The sequence below is a fragment of the Cyrtonyx montezumae genome, unplaced genomic scaffold (assembly GCF_038088225.1).
Source record: "Cyrtonyx montezumae isolate F1298 unplaced genomic scaffold, pur_monq_1.0 scaffold_4, whole genome shotgun sequence".
Lineage (NCBI taxonomy): Eukaryota > Metazoa > Chordata > Aves > Galliformes > Odontophoridae > Cyrtonyx > Cyrtonyx montezumae.
The window spans coordinates 7,193,096-7,208,523 of record NW_027072045.1 but is presented as its reverse complement, the minus strand read 5'-3'; the positions used below and the strand labels follow the sequence as shown (position 1 = coordinate 7,208,523).

Sequence of the window (15,428 nt, the reverse complement as noted above, 5' to 3'; positions counted from 1 at the left end):
CTTCTGCTTTCCAGTCAGTATGTAATACAGCAACCATGCACTGCTGAGCTATAGAAAGTATCTCTCATTTCTGGATGTATATGACCTAATCATAAAGTGTTATAAAAGACACTACTATTTCTCTCATCATGTCCTACACAATAATGCAGCTAACATACAACACAAAAATGATTGCCATCAATAAAATATGGGACTTTGCTGCACAAATATCACATGGCCCTCCTCCCAGTGGAGCCCAACTTCGAGACAAGCCCGAAGCACTTACTTAGCTTTAAATCCCAGTGATTCAATTAGACTCAATGAGATACTCTGCTGAACAGAATAGGCTTAAGATGGTGCCTAGGAGTTCTCCTCAGCCAGATCCCTAGTGAGCCAGAAAGCTATCCAGGCTCAGTGAAGGCAAGGATTAATCATCCTTTTGGGGATACTGACTGTTCTCTAGGTGAAAAACCAAGTTTGTTATAAATAATCCTTTCTAAATTAGTTATAGATTGCCCCCAGAAACAAAGAACTCCTTTTCCCTGGTTTCTCCCACCCAAAGGACACAGCCCATTTTGATTAGCAGAACTTGGGCTTCTCTGTGATACATTCATTTTTCACAAAGAGGACTGATTCTCTTACAGTGGCAGACCAAATTACCATGCTATCCTAACCTACAGGATCCTTCCTACCAAGCTTCCTGCCTCCCCTCTAGAAAAATATTTCTTGTCCCTAGTTTAGCATATTTTAAAAGTGCTCGGTTTTCATATACTAAGCAAATGCCAGTGTCTTTAAAAACCTGCCTTTCAAATTCTCATCCAAGACATCCAACAACGTGATCTGCAGTCTGCTCACTTGTACCAAGCAGAAGTAGCAGGGGATGGAGGTGGGGTGCTGCTGGGGCACCATGTGCAGGAGGTTGCCAAGGATTGCCTTGCACTGGTCCTACTGACAGCCAGCTCAGCAATGGACAAAATGGACCCATCATGCATCAGAACTGTTGGAGGAGCACACAGCACCTCTGCAAAAATGACTTAATGGATGGTAAATGTGAAACAGACCATGCTCAGTGGGAGATGTCAGAGCAGGAGGGATGCTAAGACACAACATAAAGCTTAATATAAGTACAGGAGACCAGAAAGCAGGATGGAGAGAAGTCAAGGTATGTTTCTCTGATCATGTATCCTCTTTTGCTTTTCATTTTACACTAGAAGAATCAATAATTAAAAGCTGGTTAGTTGACAATAAATTGATTGCAACTCCCCATCTCAAAACAGTTTTGTAGGCCAGTGACGCTCCCTGTGTCTGTTCTCAGAAAAGGAACAGCTTAATTGCCTCTACCACCATCTGAAGCATGAACTCTGAGGTTTGGAATTTAATGCCTAAAGGCACTAAGCCCTCCCCTCCAGTGAGATCAATGGCAAAAGGGCTCCCTGCTTTTCCATATAAAATAGCTGCCAACGGTACCTTCAGAGCACTGCTTGTACAAGCAGCTGGGATGCAAGGAATGTATGGAATTTCACTGCTGGGATCATGGGAAGCCACCAGGCATGGTGGGACTGCACTTGTCTTACCCCTGGGACTTGAATATTCATGCCCTGGTGTGAACTAAGTGCTACTTAAAAAGAACACAAAAACTTGAGCAAGCTGCAGTGCATGAGCCAGCAGCTCTTTGATTATTTGTTTTTCTGTCAGTGTCAGTGCTGATCACCAGAACCACAATTTGAAACCTAAGATAAAAAGTAAATTTAGAAAGAGAAAGTGGAAAAAAACAATGCCATAAATTTTCCAGTAAAAGCATAATTGTCTTACAGTTGTTTGGGGTTAAAAAGTAACAAGATGTTTACCTGATATTTCACATACCATTGGATCTTTTTTTTTTTTTTTTTTTTTGGCAAGCAGCAGTTGCTAAAACTGAAAACCAAGGCTACTTTTCACATCTATCACAATGAAAAATAAAAACATCTCTGCTCCAAAGACCTCTAATTCAAATAATCAAGGCAGACAAGAGGAATGTTCTTATCCTCATTTTACAGATTAACTAACACAGGGAGAGATCAAATTACTTCCCCAAGGTCACCTTAAAAACCTCTAACACAGAACTGCTCTGTAGTTTAGTACCTTATCTACAAGAATACTACACTTATTTATAAAATGCCTTTTTCTGTGGCTGGTCCAAGTTAGCATTAGCACACTGACTTATCACAAGAAAACCCCAAAAGCCTAGCTCCTAACCTGTCAAGCAGGAGTAAATGTAAAACAAAGTAAACCAAAGAAAACAAAACTCCCCAATCCTCCCTGACAAAGCATAAATGCATAACCTCCTCCAATGCTCCAAAAGCAACAAGCTTGGAGACCTTCCCAGGTCACCTGGGGATAAAAGTTCCAAAGTCATGAGTTCAGTTCAAGACTATTTTTCATTACTATCCACAACTCAAGAGACGGCTCCAGGACCCAGATCCCTGTTTAGCATTTTCTTCATTCACACTGGAAACAAATGTTGAGACTGCAAATAAACAGGAGAGAGTGATCCAGACAGAGAACACACTGAAATTAACACAGAGGTAGCATTTTGCATGCTTTTCAAGTACAGATCCATTGAAAGCAGCCTAACTTACTTCAAGGGAAAAAGGAAGAATAAAAGCTGCTTGAAGACTTGTGGGCTTTGGGATATGTCAGTGGAAGAGAGGGCAAGACTGGAGCTACTGCTAGTAGAAAAACAGTCCTCTTGGTCATAACCTTCAGGATTATCAATAACATGCTTTATCAATGGTATGAAAAAAAAAAGATAGAACTAAGTCTCTCTTCAAGACTTAATTAGACTAGAAGCCATATTATACAGGAAATATTAACATTTTGGTGAACCTTACTTTCTGTGTTGTTTACTGGGAAACCCATTACCAACTCAATATCTACAGAGACATTTGTGAGGAGCTGCAAACATGACCTAGCTTTGACCTAGCTTACCACAGGCTGGTACCCTTCAACAGGAGCAGAACATCCTGAACAGAAATAAAAGGCCACTGTACTACTTCCCTAACCCTAAAAGACTTCAGAACTTCCTCTTTTCTCTCTGATCCTTCCAAGCACGGAGAAGCTTGGCACAAATTGATGTTACTTCACTTCCATGGTTTGGTTCATCTATGACCCAGTCCAAGAGTTCATCAGATAAAAGATTGATTCCCAGCACCCAGCAGGCAAGCAGGTGAGTGCTAGGACAAGAAATCAAGAATCGGGGCTAAATCCTCAGTTACTGTGACGTAATGGAGGTAACAAGCTCTGGACAATATATCCAGCCACGTGGCTGGCAGACTCAAAATTCAATCATTGGCCAAAGCTCCAAGAATGCTGATTATTCAGTGGGAGTTTTAAATTGCAGAAGGCAGTTAACAAGATACAGATATACATAGTAAACTTCCCTTCTGTTGCAGGATATAAAAAGACTAAGTTGTCTTTGGCTGTAAGACAATGACAATAATTTTATCTAAATATCTAGATAATAATAAGGGCTCATAATTGGAAAGGAGTCAAAGGCATTAAAATGGGGCATCAGTCAAACACCCATCATTTAGGAAGCAACATTTGGTGTCAGCAGAAAACATCCTGGCCTCAGGATTTTTTTTGTTGGTATGTGAATTGACCAGGCAGACACTGAAATCATTCCACAGTATGAACATAATGAAGCATGCTAATTCGCTAAAAACTGTTACTAACCACTTTGCACTTCAGTGAATTGGAATTACATTTTTCTAGTTGAAACCAGCCCCTCCAGTGCCTCATTAACATGTCAACCAACTGATACTGGACTGAAAGCATTTTCAGCTTGCTAAAAACAAGGCTTTTTTCAATGGTTGGAAGAGAGCCAATCCATGGCAATATACTGCCCCGCATTTTGCAAGTGTATTACTCTAGAGAATGATATTTGTAGCAGCTTAAAAATACCAAATGGTATCAACATCTTGTTCTGCAGTAATGACGTATGAACTATCAGTAACTGTACCACAAAATTAAAGAGAGGAATCCACTCTTTTAGTCTATGACCTGTGCAAACAGAAGACAAATTTTACACTCAACATCAATATTACCAGCTATGGAATTGGTGGGGAGGATGGGGGGGGGGCATGATGAGGATGTTTTGCTGGAAAAATAGATCAATTTAAGCACAATGCTTTGCTGTCATCGACTTTTAACATTATTATTTTGTTTCCTTTTTTTTAAATGAAAATGGCAGGCTTGTTTTAATTTCTTTACAGCTATATCACAACTTTCACCTGTAAATACTATTTACAGATTACTTCCATGAGGAGTTGAACCAACTGCGCACAGGCTGGACAGGGAGCAGAAATGTACTGACTTCTAAAACTACTACACATATCTACTGAGCATTTCAAGAACATCAGCAGCCTAATTTCAAAACTTATCTTCAAAAATAACCAACAGTTATTATAAGCTGAATGGTAACACACTTTCCTATAAAGATGAGAAATGTAACTGATCTCAATGATACCGAATCTTTGAAAGTTACAGCTTCAAGGATTTGGGATGAAACTGCTTCTTGAACCATCCCTAATATGGCTCACTGACACTGGAAGCAGGTCAACAGCTCACCACCATGACATTATAAAAATGACCCTGTAAACCTTAAGTAACGGATCTCAGAGCTGTTAAGTAACTACTTACACTGCTCATCAACAAAAGCATCTGTAGCCTGAATAATGCTTATGACTACAACTCTCCATCTATCTGATATAATATGGCAGACTACTGAGGATTTCGTCCTGCTCACTCCAATGTAAACCCAATTAGGCTAAATTCACTCCATTTATTTCATACGTAGCATGAAATTACAATGCAAATGCTCAGAGTTGAATAACTACTCACTCATCCAACTTTTTATCATCTCTTACTTTAGTTTGAATTTATCACACACAATCTTTCAAAGAGCCCTCAGAAAAGTAAACACAGACCCTGCTCTTCATAAAACATAGAGTAAGTCTGAATTCCTGATAACACAATGCTCCAAAAGCATATCCACCCACTGCTCAAATATAATTCTGGATGCATTTCACATCTTCGCTATGCAATAAACAGTACAGACTGCTCTTACTGTGAGGAAAGACTCCACAACGACACTAAAATTCTTCAACCAGCTCCTGTAGCAGGCTTAACATGTTACTTAGAGGCAAAAGTGAAATGTGTTATTTACTGCTGCAAAATTCCAACATGATATAAAATTCCCTTGTAACTGCCATCTTCATTAATAGGTAAGACCACGTCACATCCAGGCTCGCTGATAAACTTGTGTTTATCTTAAAAACTAAGCTAACTGCTTTGGCAGTAAAGCTCCTTGAGCAGTGACTAACACAGGTAATAAACCAACTACAGCAAACTAGCACACAGAAAAGATACATGCACAGAAGGAACTCAGCTGTACAAGCACCTTAATTCAGGTGTGTCCTGGATTTTACCCTCACGAAAACAAGTACAAAGACAATCAAAGCAACCCACTGCAGTTTTGGCACATCACAGCTACAGAAAGGAGAACTGCCAGTGAAGACATGCTTCGTTTTAAATGCGAAGGTTTAAACTTCAGGTAATTGTGGCTGGCACATCAGTTCCTTTCAGTTCCAGTCTAACAATAAATAGATTTACCTTTCTCTTTCACCATGGCAAATAAATTTTCTTCGTAGGGGAAGCAGCAAGAATTAGCTGAAGTAATCTAAACACGATCTCTTTTCCAGCAGCGTTTGGTTGAGGTGGATTTAAAAACAAACAAACAAAAAAAAAAAACAAAAACAAAGGAACAGAAAAAAAGAAAGAGGGAACTTATTCCAGATAATTATCTTCCTCAGATTTCCAGCAAGATCGTACGCAGTCCTACCGCTCGCCTCGTCTCTTTGTGTGCTTCTTATCTTCTCCCACGGTGGTCTTTTCCTGCAGCTCCTACCCTGTGTGTGGACTCTGCCCCTTGTGCTGAGGCAACCAGCTTCAGCTGCTGCTGCGTAACAAATGCCGGATCCCATGGCCGCAGCTCCCAGCGCTGACACCACCTTGCATTCCTCTACCCTCGCACAACTGAGCTGGCAATAATCTGCTCCCAAGCGACTGGCAGAAGGCTGACAGTGAGAAGATGTGGGAGAAAAGAGGGGAGCTGTTCAAACACACACAGGGCTGAAGTGCTTTCTGCGAGCGTTTTTTTTTTTTTTAATTTTATTTTACTTACTCAAGTTTAGCCAGGATGAGAAAGAGAAATACAAGATGAACACAGGCACACGCTGAGACAGGCTGCAGCGCAGTGGATTTTCTCTGGTGAGAACTCTATCCACTCCTGGTTTTAGTTTAAAACTGTTAGCAAACTGCAATTATAGACCACAAAGCACAGTCATAAATGACCTCCCAATGTTCCCTGACCATGGCACAGAGCACAGTAACACATATAATACCTGCAAACTGGGAGTGCTGACTCTATTCGCTACTCGAAATAAGAATTAAAATAAAATCAAAATCAGAACTGCAAGTTCAGTGAGCAACTGGGTTTAGAAGCATAGCCAAACTGGAGTGAGTCAAGTACTCTGAGTCATCAAACACCTGGAAGCTCCAGCTCCTCTTCTGTGACTCCTTTTGGGATGACAGCTCTAAGTATTCATGGAATTGAGAAGAAAGAGCAGTGTACCGAACCAGCAGCACTGCCAGGGTGAATCTCAGCCCCCAGCACCTGTTGAGCCTGGACACCAAACCAACTTTCCAAATCTTGGTCTTTCAGGCACCAAGGACTACCAGAGGATGACTGGTCAGTAAGCTGAGGTTAAAAACCATACAAACAAACCCTTATATTGCCAAATCTCACTGTCTTTAGCAAAATAGGGAGCATTTCTGTTTTCTATTAGAAGGTAACAGCTCAGAGTTAGGTGAGAACCAACACTCTTGGCAAGCCCATTTTTATTGCCTGTTACGGAGAAAAAGCTTTGAAATATGATTACTCAAAATCCTGAATGCTCATTAAAAGCACCTAACGTGTTTTATTTTTAATACATTTATACTGCCTATATCAAGTTGCAATACTATTGTATTTATACACTACTTTTTCCTTGCTTATAAATAACTTTATTCCTCATTGTAGCTAGCTGCCAGTGACTTTGCCAACACAAACTGACCCCAGCATACCTTCCCTTGGGCAGTAAATTTTAATACCTGTTTGAGAGGTGGAGAAAACGACAAAGGAAAATAAATTGACTTGCCAAGGACAAAGGTGACCTCAGCAGAAGACAGCTGGGTTGAATACAGAGCTATTCTGGGATAGGTTAGGGGCAGGTTTGGTGGGTTATAGCTTCAACCTGACCACAACTCAGTGCAGTATCTTGTCTAGGTAATGTGGTGGAGCAACAATTTACACAGCACCCCAGAGCAAATCCTACGTGCGCTCCTGAGTCAGAGGAACATCCGTTTCTTGAAAAGCCTCTATTTTTCTGAGAGTTGGATCTGACTTGGAACTTGCACCTCCATGAGAGAATTCCTTTTTAATACCTCAATACATAGGGAGAAATAAATTGATATAAAGAAACTAGCTGTAGGCATCAGCCAGCCAGAGAACCAGATGGCTGATATATGCCGGAAAATCAGAGCATACATCCAGCGTTAAAAATATTTTCAGTAAATAAATGCTAAATGTTTTGTATAAATGCCACCAAGAACAACAGAAAGAAGTGAAATGAACCAGCCTGCTTCACCCAAAAGATTCATCTTACTCAATCATACTCTTTTATAAATGAATATGTAAATTAGAGAGACTGACAGAGATTCAGGCACATGTATGGAAAGAAGTAGCTATCCTCTAGCAAACCTCGGCTGGCTTTCTATTGTTAGCAGCCTAACATGTAAGTAAGGCACAGCCCAGCAGCCTGACATTGTCGTTTCTGTGATTCAGAGTGCTGCTATTAATAGCAGCGAGCCCCAGTGCAGGGCTGGGCTCAACCCCGCCACGGCCAGGCAGAATTCACTGTGTCACATTTCTGACACACACACACAGTCAGGTTGTAACTCAGCCTTTGGTTGTGTTCTTCTTCAAGCGGTATTTTGTAAACAGTCAGGGGACTGCAGCTTGGAAGGGCCACATCTGACCTTCATTCATAAATATTTGAGCTGATGCACAGAGCACGGCCTATGCTCTACATCCATGGATGTTAACTCTTTCCTGAGATCTTCTGACACCCTCCAAAGGGCTGTGATGATTACCATTCATTCTTTTTTGTTCCAGCAGCTGCAGACATGGAATATGAGTGCTGATATCTGGACTTTCTGTTCTCTGAGTTCATTAGTTCCATTTTTCACATGTGCTACAGATTAATGCTGCCATATCTCATCTCACCCTACGCTGAATATTCGTGTCATTCAGCCACAGAAAGTTGCAGTGTCAGACTACAGCATGCACACAGAAATAAATTTCAAAATACAGACTGCAGCATATTAGGCTGGACATTTCAGGAATCAAATGCCACTGATTTCAGCATAAGAGGATATAGAGACCACATGCTGGTATTATAAATAAAAATCTTTTTAAACTGGGATGATTTTTTTCTTTTAATCTCATTGCTCTACACCTGGAACAGACATTTACCTTGCTGCACTATTCAAAACCTACTTGTAAACCAGAGAGGAAAGACAAGTAGGTAGCGATTCGGAAACACAACCCTGGAGCTTACTGCTATTTAGAGGTGCATATTTTGAAGAAAGAAAAACAGCCTTCTTGTCTTTACAAAGACTTTTGCGCTGTAGATCTTCAACAGAGTTTTCCCCTAGCACAACCAGGATGAAATATTCACAGTGAGTACAGGATAGCTGCACTGCATAATTACATTACTGCTTCTTCTTTGCACATTCTGCAAAGGACATGGGGGTCGTACTGAGATCACTCCACAAAGCGAGAGTTAACCAGTGGGTTTTGCTTTCCTGTATGGTAACAATGTTGAAAAACTACATTAAGATACTAAACAGTTTAGTCATGACATAAGATTTGTTATTTAAAAGTTAGCTTTTGTGTTTTTATCTTGCTCTCATTCCTCACAGATGATGCCATGGCTTATGAATATCAAAACACTGTTTTTATGTAACTCCTTACAAACTGGTATCTGCTGTCGATCCATCAATGATGGAAACTGCCTGCTAGAAATCACAAAGGGAGAAGTTGCACTGTTAAATAACATCCAGGAAAATTATCCTCTAATTAACATCTTTTTCCTTCCAGAAAAAAAGCCTGGCACAGCCCTGGCAGCAAAGCCTGCCACAGCTTCACCCCTGTATAGCCTCAGTCAGTTTAAGTCACCACTTCTCCAAAGTGCCTGTGATGGAGTTTTGCAAAAACAACAGTTGCTTTAGTATTCATCCTGACTATGTCTGCTCAGAGGGAAAAATGATGTCAACATGAAATCTCTTGCAATCCCACAGTGGTCCCAATGTCCTGATGTGGAGGAACGCAGTTTTCAGTTCCAACATTTGAAAGCTATACAAAGTATTTCCTGGCTTCTGTTCCCCTCCAACATCACCCGGCCCAGCAGCCTGTTCTGGTGTGTCTTCCTCAGCCACTTGGACAACTGACACATTTTCCAACCTTTGAAGGCAGCACAAGCAGCAATACTTATTAAGCACAAAAGAAAGCAGGCAACTGACCCTAGGAAAGCTGATGACTTCAGCAGAGCTTTTCAGACACAGACCTGAGCAGAACTCAGCTTGTACATGAAAAAACTGTTCTCATATGTCTGTGTGCTCATTCCCAGGTGTGTGGTAAGACACACCTGATCTTGATCTTGCACGCATTGCTCTTGTGCCTCTCCAGGTTCACCCAGCCTCCATGCTACCCTGCCTGAAGTCTGGTGATGATAAGGCTGATCCTCAGGCAATTAAAGTCCAATGGGTTGGGTCTTATCCCTAAGTTTTCCACTATTCTTTTCTTTGCCATCCACATCACACTACTTTGAATTCAAGCACTCTCTAATGCTTAAATTCAATTTACAATGATGTGCCATCTTTTGCAGTAAGGTAAACAAATGAAAAGTTGCCAAATGCATCACCTGATCTAGCAAAGTTGTGTATTTCATTTTGATTTGAGTGACTACTTTTTTAAGTACAGACATTAAACACTCTTATACAACTAGATTCTTCAGGAGTTTGGTATTCCATAGGTTTTGATCTAGTAAGTAGTCTGAATTTCTTAAAACAAAATTTGATCTTCTGAGGTTCTTGCAAGCTGCTATTACATTAAAGAGAATAGTAAAAAATATACATAAAACAGAAAACCATAATGTTTAATTTATTGCAAGGCAAAATAAGGAAACAATGGCGCTCATCTTTGCTGTAAACATTAAGAAGACTAATGCACAAGCTTATGTAAACAGCACCTGGCCCCTCCAGATCATCTCCTCTTTAGAAAGGGATGAGAAAAGCTGGTTACTTTGTATGCCTTTGCAGTGCCTCCAGTGGGTGCTTTTCTCACAGTAGGCATGTACAAATATTTACCTCTGAACACGCATTTGTATTATTGATGTAACAACTGACTTCCACAATGCTTAGGTTACTGTTAATCCTTAGAAAGAAGATCGTGCTTCAGGAGCACCCCTGTGAACTTCTTTCTGATCCATGCAGACATTTGAACAATGCCTACTGACAATGGTTTACATTAAACACGTTTTTTGAAAGCTTACCATATAAAATCATCCCTATTCACCTGCGGATGAATGCACAATCACAACCAGTACTGCTGCAGACACAACTATGCACACAGTGTCAGTGACCATCTGACAGTTACTGCGTAATGCTGCATGAAGACAGGAATTCCTCACAGGAAAGAACATACACAAGTGTCATACTTTACTGTACGTGCCTAAGGTTAAGGAGATTTGATATTGATAATCCACTTCAGAATTGGATTAACTTGACAGAATAACCTTTACAGCCTGTCGGGGCAGTTTGGTGCTCAGTGCTATCAGCAGGACAGAGGCAAGGATTCAAGTCTGAAGAACACCTCCATGAGAGGCCCATGAAAAAACAGCTCGAAGCAGCTTGCTGCTAAGTCAGCTCATTTGCAGGGCAAAGCAGCAAGCTGTGTGTTTTACAGTCTGGAGAGATGGGATGGAGCATCTCACCCTTTGGCGTATGCCTCAACAATGTAACACCCAACAAAGCAGATGAAAGTGAAGTCCACAGTCCCCAAAGATGAGGCAAACCATGATATGGGCACTAAACATATGCCATCCCTATATCCACACTGGGGCACAGGCCCAAGGCACAGCTCTCAGATGAGAAGCAACAGCAGTTGCCATGTCTCTCTTCCTCATCCCAGCACCACCTATGCTTTATCCACCAGCAGAAAGGCAGGATCCTTAGCCTGAAGCCAGCTTGCACCTCAGATGTACCTGCCCTACAGGTGAGGGGCCGAGCCCCCACCTGCAGCACAGGAGCAGACCCACGCTGTGCTGGCCTGCTGCCACTCCACCCAGGAGCTGCCTGCACTTCTCTCTCGGTTCTTTGGTGAAAACACTGAGATTATACAGCTGCACTGATGGGCACAACAGAGGAAGACTCCTGTAAACAACAGTTGGGTTCACAGGGCCAGAACATACTCCTTCCACCCACAGCTCCTGCATCCAGCTGAATAACAGACTTACAAAGCAAACAAGAACTTGGCTAAAGTTCCCCTCAGTAATCTTTACACTGCTATTAACTTTATACAGCCATACAGGAAGCAAAACCCCCAACATTTTCATTATTTCTACTCAAAGCTAATTAGTTAATTTTGCTTGCCAGCATCTAGTGAACTAGGAATTCTTTTGATAAATGTAACAAATAATTCAGGAGATAGGGAGCAACCAGAGGTGAAGTCAGTTTCTCTAACCTAACCCATGCGATGTTAATGAAGATTAATGCTAAACCACCAATGTACTACTAAGCATATTAGCTCGGGCTGATCTTCAGTGCTGGCCATGAGTTGGCACACAGCAAACAGAAACAGGAAGGCAGCAGTGAAGAGGACATTAAATGTTTGAATACTTGAAATAAAAATGGTAGAGTGATTAAACAGGAATAGAAATACTGGAAACAAGTGGGGGACAAAGACTTGGTTCCAATTAACTCTTCCTTTTCCTTTTTTTTTTTTTTGTGTGTGTGTGTGTGTGTGTGTGTGTGTCTTTACACAATTACAGAACCAAAGACTTTCAGGTCCTAACGTTGCAGCTGAACTCCAGCACAAAATCAGTACTCAGCTATTTTCAGAAGAAAATCTATCCCCAGCACAATAAATACTGAAATAACAAAATCACTTGAACCTTGCCCACTGTGCTACTCACTGTGAATCCTGGAGCAACACAAGTGAGAACATCTGCTTGTGTTTAATGGGTAAGCAGTGAAAAGCAACTCTGTCCTGGTAAAGCTGAACTAAGCAATTACTTCTTCAACACCTGCAATCATTGCAAGGCCAAAAGCACAACACCACTGTAGTGGAGGCAAGTGTAGAAAAGCAAGCAGCCCAGCTTAGCTGTGCTTCGCTGAACCAGGCACACATGAGCCTTCATTCTGAACCCCAGCTGAGCACTGGTAGCACAATGGGTTTGCAACCAATCTCCAGAGGTGCTGAAAAGCACCTGAGAGACAGAGGCTGCTCCCAGGGTGACAGCCTGACCTCAGGCTACAGAATACTCAGCACCATGCCTATTAATCTCTAGTACAACACCACACAGTTTTTCCTAGAAGAATGGGATTTCAAGGAGGGAGAAATATGGCATCCTGTAAATCTGAACTGGATCAAGGCACTAGAACCGTATGTTTCTCAAAAACAATTAAAATAAACAACCAACAGATAAATATCAGTGCACTCAACTAGGTTCATATATGACAGTGATTCGTGATCATAGAAACAGAAGATCACGTATCCATGTGCAGGGTGGGCTCAAGCACCTAGATCTTCATGACATTCATAAAAACCTCCAAAAAGTTTCCAAAATAAGCTTTGGCAAACTGTCCCTCCACTTCTCTGTGTCTAAACAAAGCTAAGTTATGCAGTTATGCAAACTGGATCTTCCCCACTGCAGATGCAGCTTATCTCATTCTGTGCTTCCCAGTACAGCGCAGAGCATCTCCATTTGACAACCCCTTACACACCTGATGGTTGACTAAATCCCTCACTTATCTCCACTCTCCTGGATTAAGTCAATCTAATTCTATTAATATTTCCTCAAAAGTCTTCTTACCTGAACTTACTGCTCTCACTACCTCCTACTAGCTCTCTTCATGCTTATCAGCCTCCTGAAATGTGATATCCAAAACCAGAGGCAGTACCCAACAGAGGCCTCTTCAGTAAGAAGAGAGTAAGATTTTTCTGCAGCAGTTTCATGCAATTGATTTCTATTTATATTATGAATTTATTATCATTATCATTAATTATCACTATTCTCATTAGCTTTTCTGGAGTACTGTTAGTTATTTTCCATCTCTTATCTGTGCAAGTCCAACATTTCAGATTTATCTTTGTTGAAGTTCAGCTACGTGACTTCAAAACACGTTCTGAATTCAGATTGCTCTGTGAGAGCATGACAGAAGGCTCACAGCCCTGGATTACCACAAACTTTTAAGTTGTGCTCCATATTCCATAATATAAGTCAACTTTATAAAGACCATATTAGAGGGATTGAGGCCAGAAGAGATCACTCACTTGAAGCTATCTGAAAAGATATCAAGAAGCAGAGTCACCTTATTTGAAGCACATGAGAATCCTGTGCCAGAGTCAAAGAGTGTCAGCTACTATGATGCCAACAGAACATGGACTTTTCTCTCCCACGTCACCACTTGCTGCATTCAACATTGCTTAGCTCTGGACACTTTACAGGCTCACACAGCATTACTAAAACCCTATGGCCACAGGTCATAACAAGTATATATGCTGCCAGGAGCCCCTAGGAGCACTGCTAGCAGGTAAGATAAAGATTAAAACGTAAATTCATTTTTCAGTTTGCAACTTCCTTCTTTCCTTCCAGGTAACAATAGGGACTGGTGATATAGAAACTTCAGAGAGATACTAAGCATGGAAAATGGCCACGTGGCACAGAACAACGCCTGCTTGTTTCCCAGATACGGACTGATGGTACAGGTGTTGCATTCTCCAGTTTTCTTACTGTTAACACCCCACTCTACTGATGCAAACAAGATGATGTGTTGAATGTCAGTGTGGATTCATCAAATGCTTATGGTGCAGCTAGTATTTTAGAACTGGACCTTCTATATCAAGTCTGTTCAGCCAAATCCTGTCAAGAACACTATACCTCCTTGTGATTCCTCACTTAACCATGGGGATCCTCATCCCTGCAAAGATACACACATTGCACACACACCTTTTCCATGAGCTCCCATTTTTCACAGGGTCTCTGTGCTTTATGTTCCTGCAACAGTCCAATCTGCCCCGTGGCTCACCACTTATCTGCTTTCACGTACTCTGAACTCCCCCACCTCCTCATTCTTTCAACTTCCTTCTGTCTTCCTTTACACCCAACTGATCCAACACGTGTAGCCACTCTCAGAAGCACTGCTTTAAATTAAGACTGTTATATAAACAGTTACTAAACTCACACAGGAGGTCGGTTAGATAATATGGCACCTATCTCCTTTCCCTCAGGTGATGCCACTGCTGAATCAAACAGAATTCAGGCTAGAGGAAAAGAGGAAAAGGCTGCACATGGAATCAAGTACAGCAGATGACAGCATCTCAGACAAGAAGCAAGATCATTCAGCTCCAAGTCAACTTTCTCTTGGAAATTCCCGTTATTTTGCAACCAGCCTTCAATGTTGCTTGTCTCAAGCAGCAGACGTTTTTCCACATACTTCTCTGTAGGGAGTCCTGCTCCCAGAGACTCCTAACCATGTGCTTAAGTCTTCTGAGATAGCACAGGTCTGGTTGCAGAAAAGACTCTGGGTGTGTGCTGGCAGCTCTCTCTAGGAAGCAGCCCCTCATCATCTCTCCTGGAATCAGCAGCAAAGACTGCTGAGCAGCCAAATGAAAACCAGGACCCTCATCCTGCATGGGTGAAATGAAAACTGTCCAAATGAAACCCAGGACCCCCATCCTGCATTTACCTTAAAGAGATTTGAAATGTCTTCTGACTCTTTAAGTCTTGAACTACTCCTAACTAGCTACATCACACCACCGTTTAATGTGTGTGATGTTCTATAGCCTTCCCCTTATGAAACCAACAGTTTCATGCTGGGTGACAAGCACAAGCATGCCACAGGTTAAATCTCTGAGACTCCAAAGGCTCAATTCCTGAAAACAAAAAGGCTCTGCACTTGTGGGAAGACTCCTGACCTTCCAGAACACTCAGAAATGGATCTTTCTTGGTGGTTATAATTCCACTTATGAGGAGCAAGCAATATAGTAGGTGAGTCTCCAAATGACTTGGATGGGGTGACTTCTA

The 15,428-nt window shown here is 41.5% G+C and overlaps 1 protein-coding gene across 13 annotated transcripts in view; it reads right to left on the bottom strand.

The window, feature by feature from the left end:
• The window catches only part of ABLIM1 (actin binding LIM protein 1), a 164,887-nt gene that overhangs the window by 90,685 nt on the left and 58,774 nt on the right, over positions 1-15,428 (bottom strand). The window contains exons 1-2 of one of the 13 annotated variants that reach the window (XM_065746017.1): positions 5,861-6,039; positions 5,632-5,711 (exon numbers count right to left, since the gene is read on the bottom strand). The exons of 11 other annotated variants lie outside the window; for them this stretch is intronic. In XM_065746017.1, the coding sequence (XP_065602089.1) occupies positions 5,632-5,647 (16 nt within the window). In that variant the 5' untranslated portion in view covers positions 5,648-5,711; positions 5,861-6,039. Of the gene's footprint in view, positions 1-5,631; positions 5,724-5,860; positions 6,040-15,428 lie in introns of those variants that run through there. One more of the 13 variants, XM_065746016.1, reaches the window with a different exon arrangement.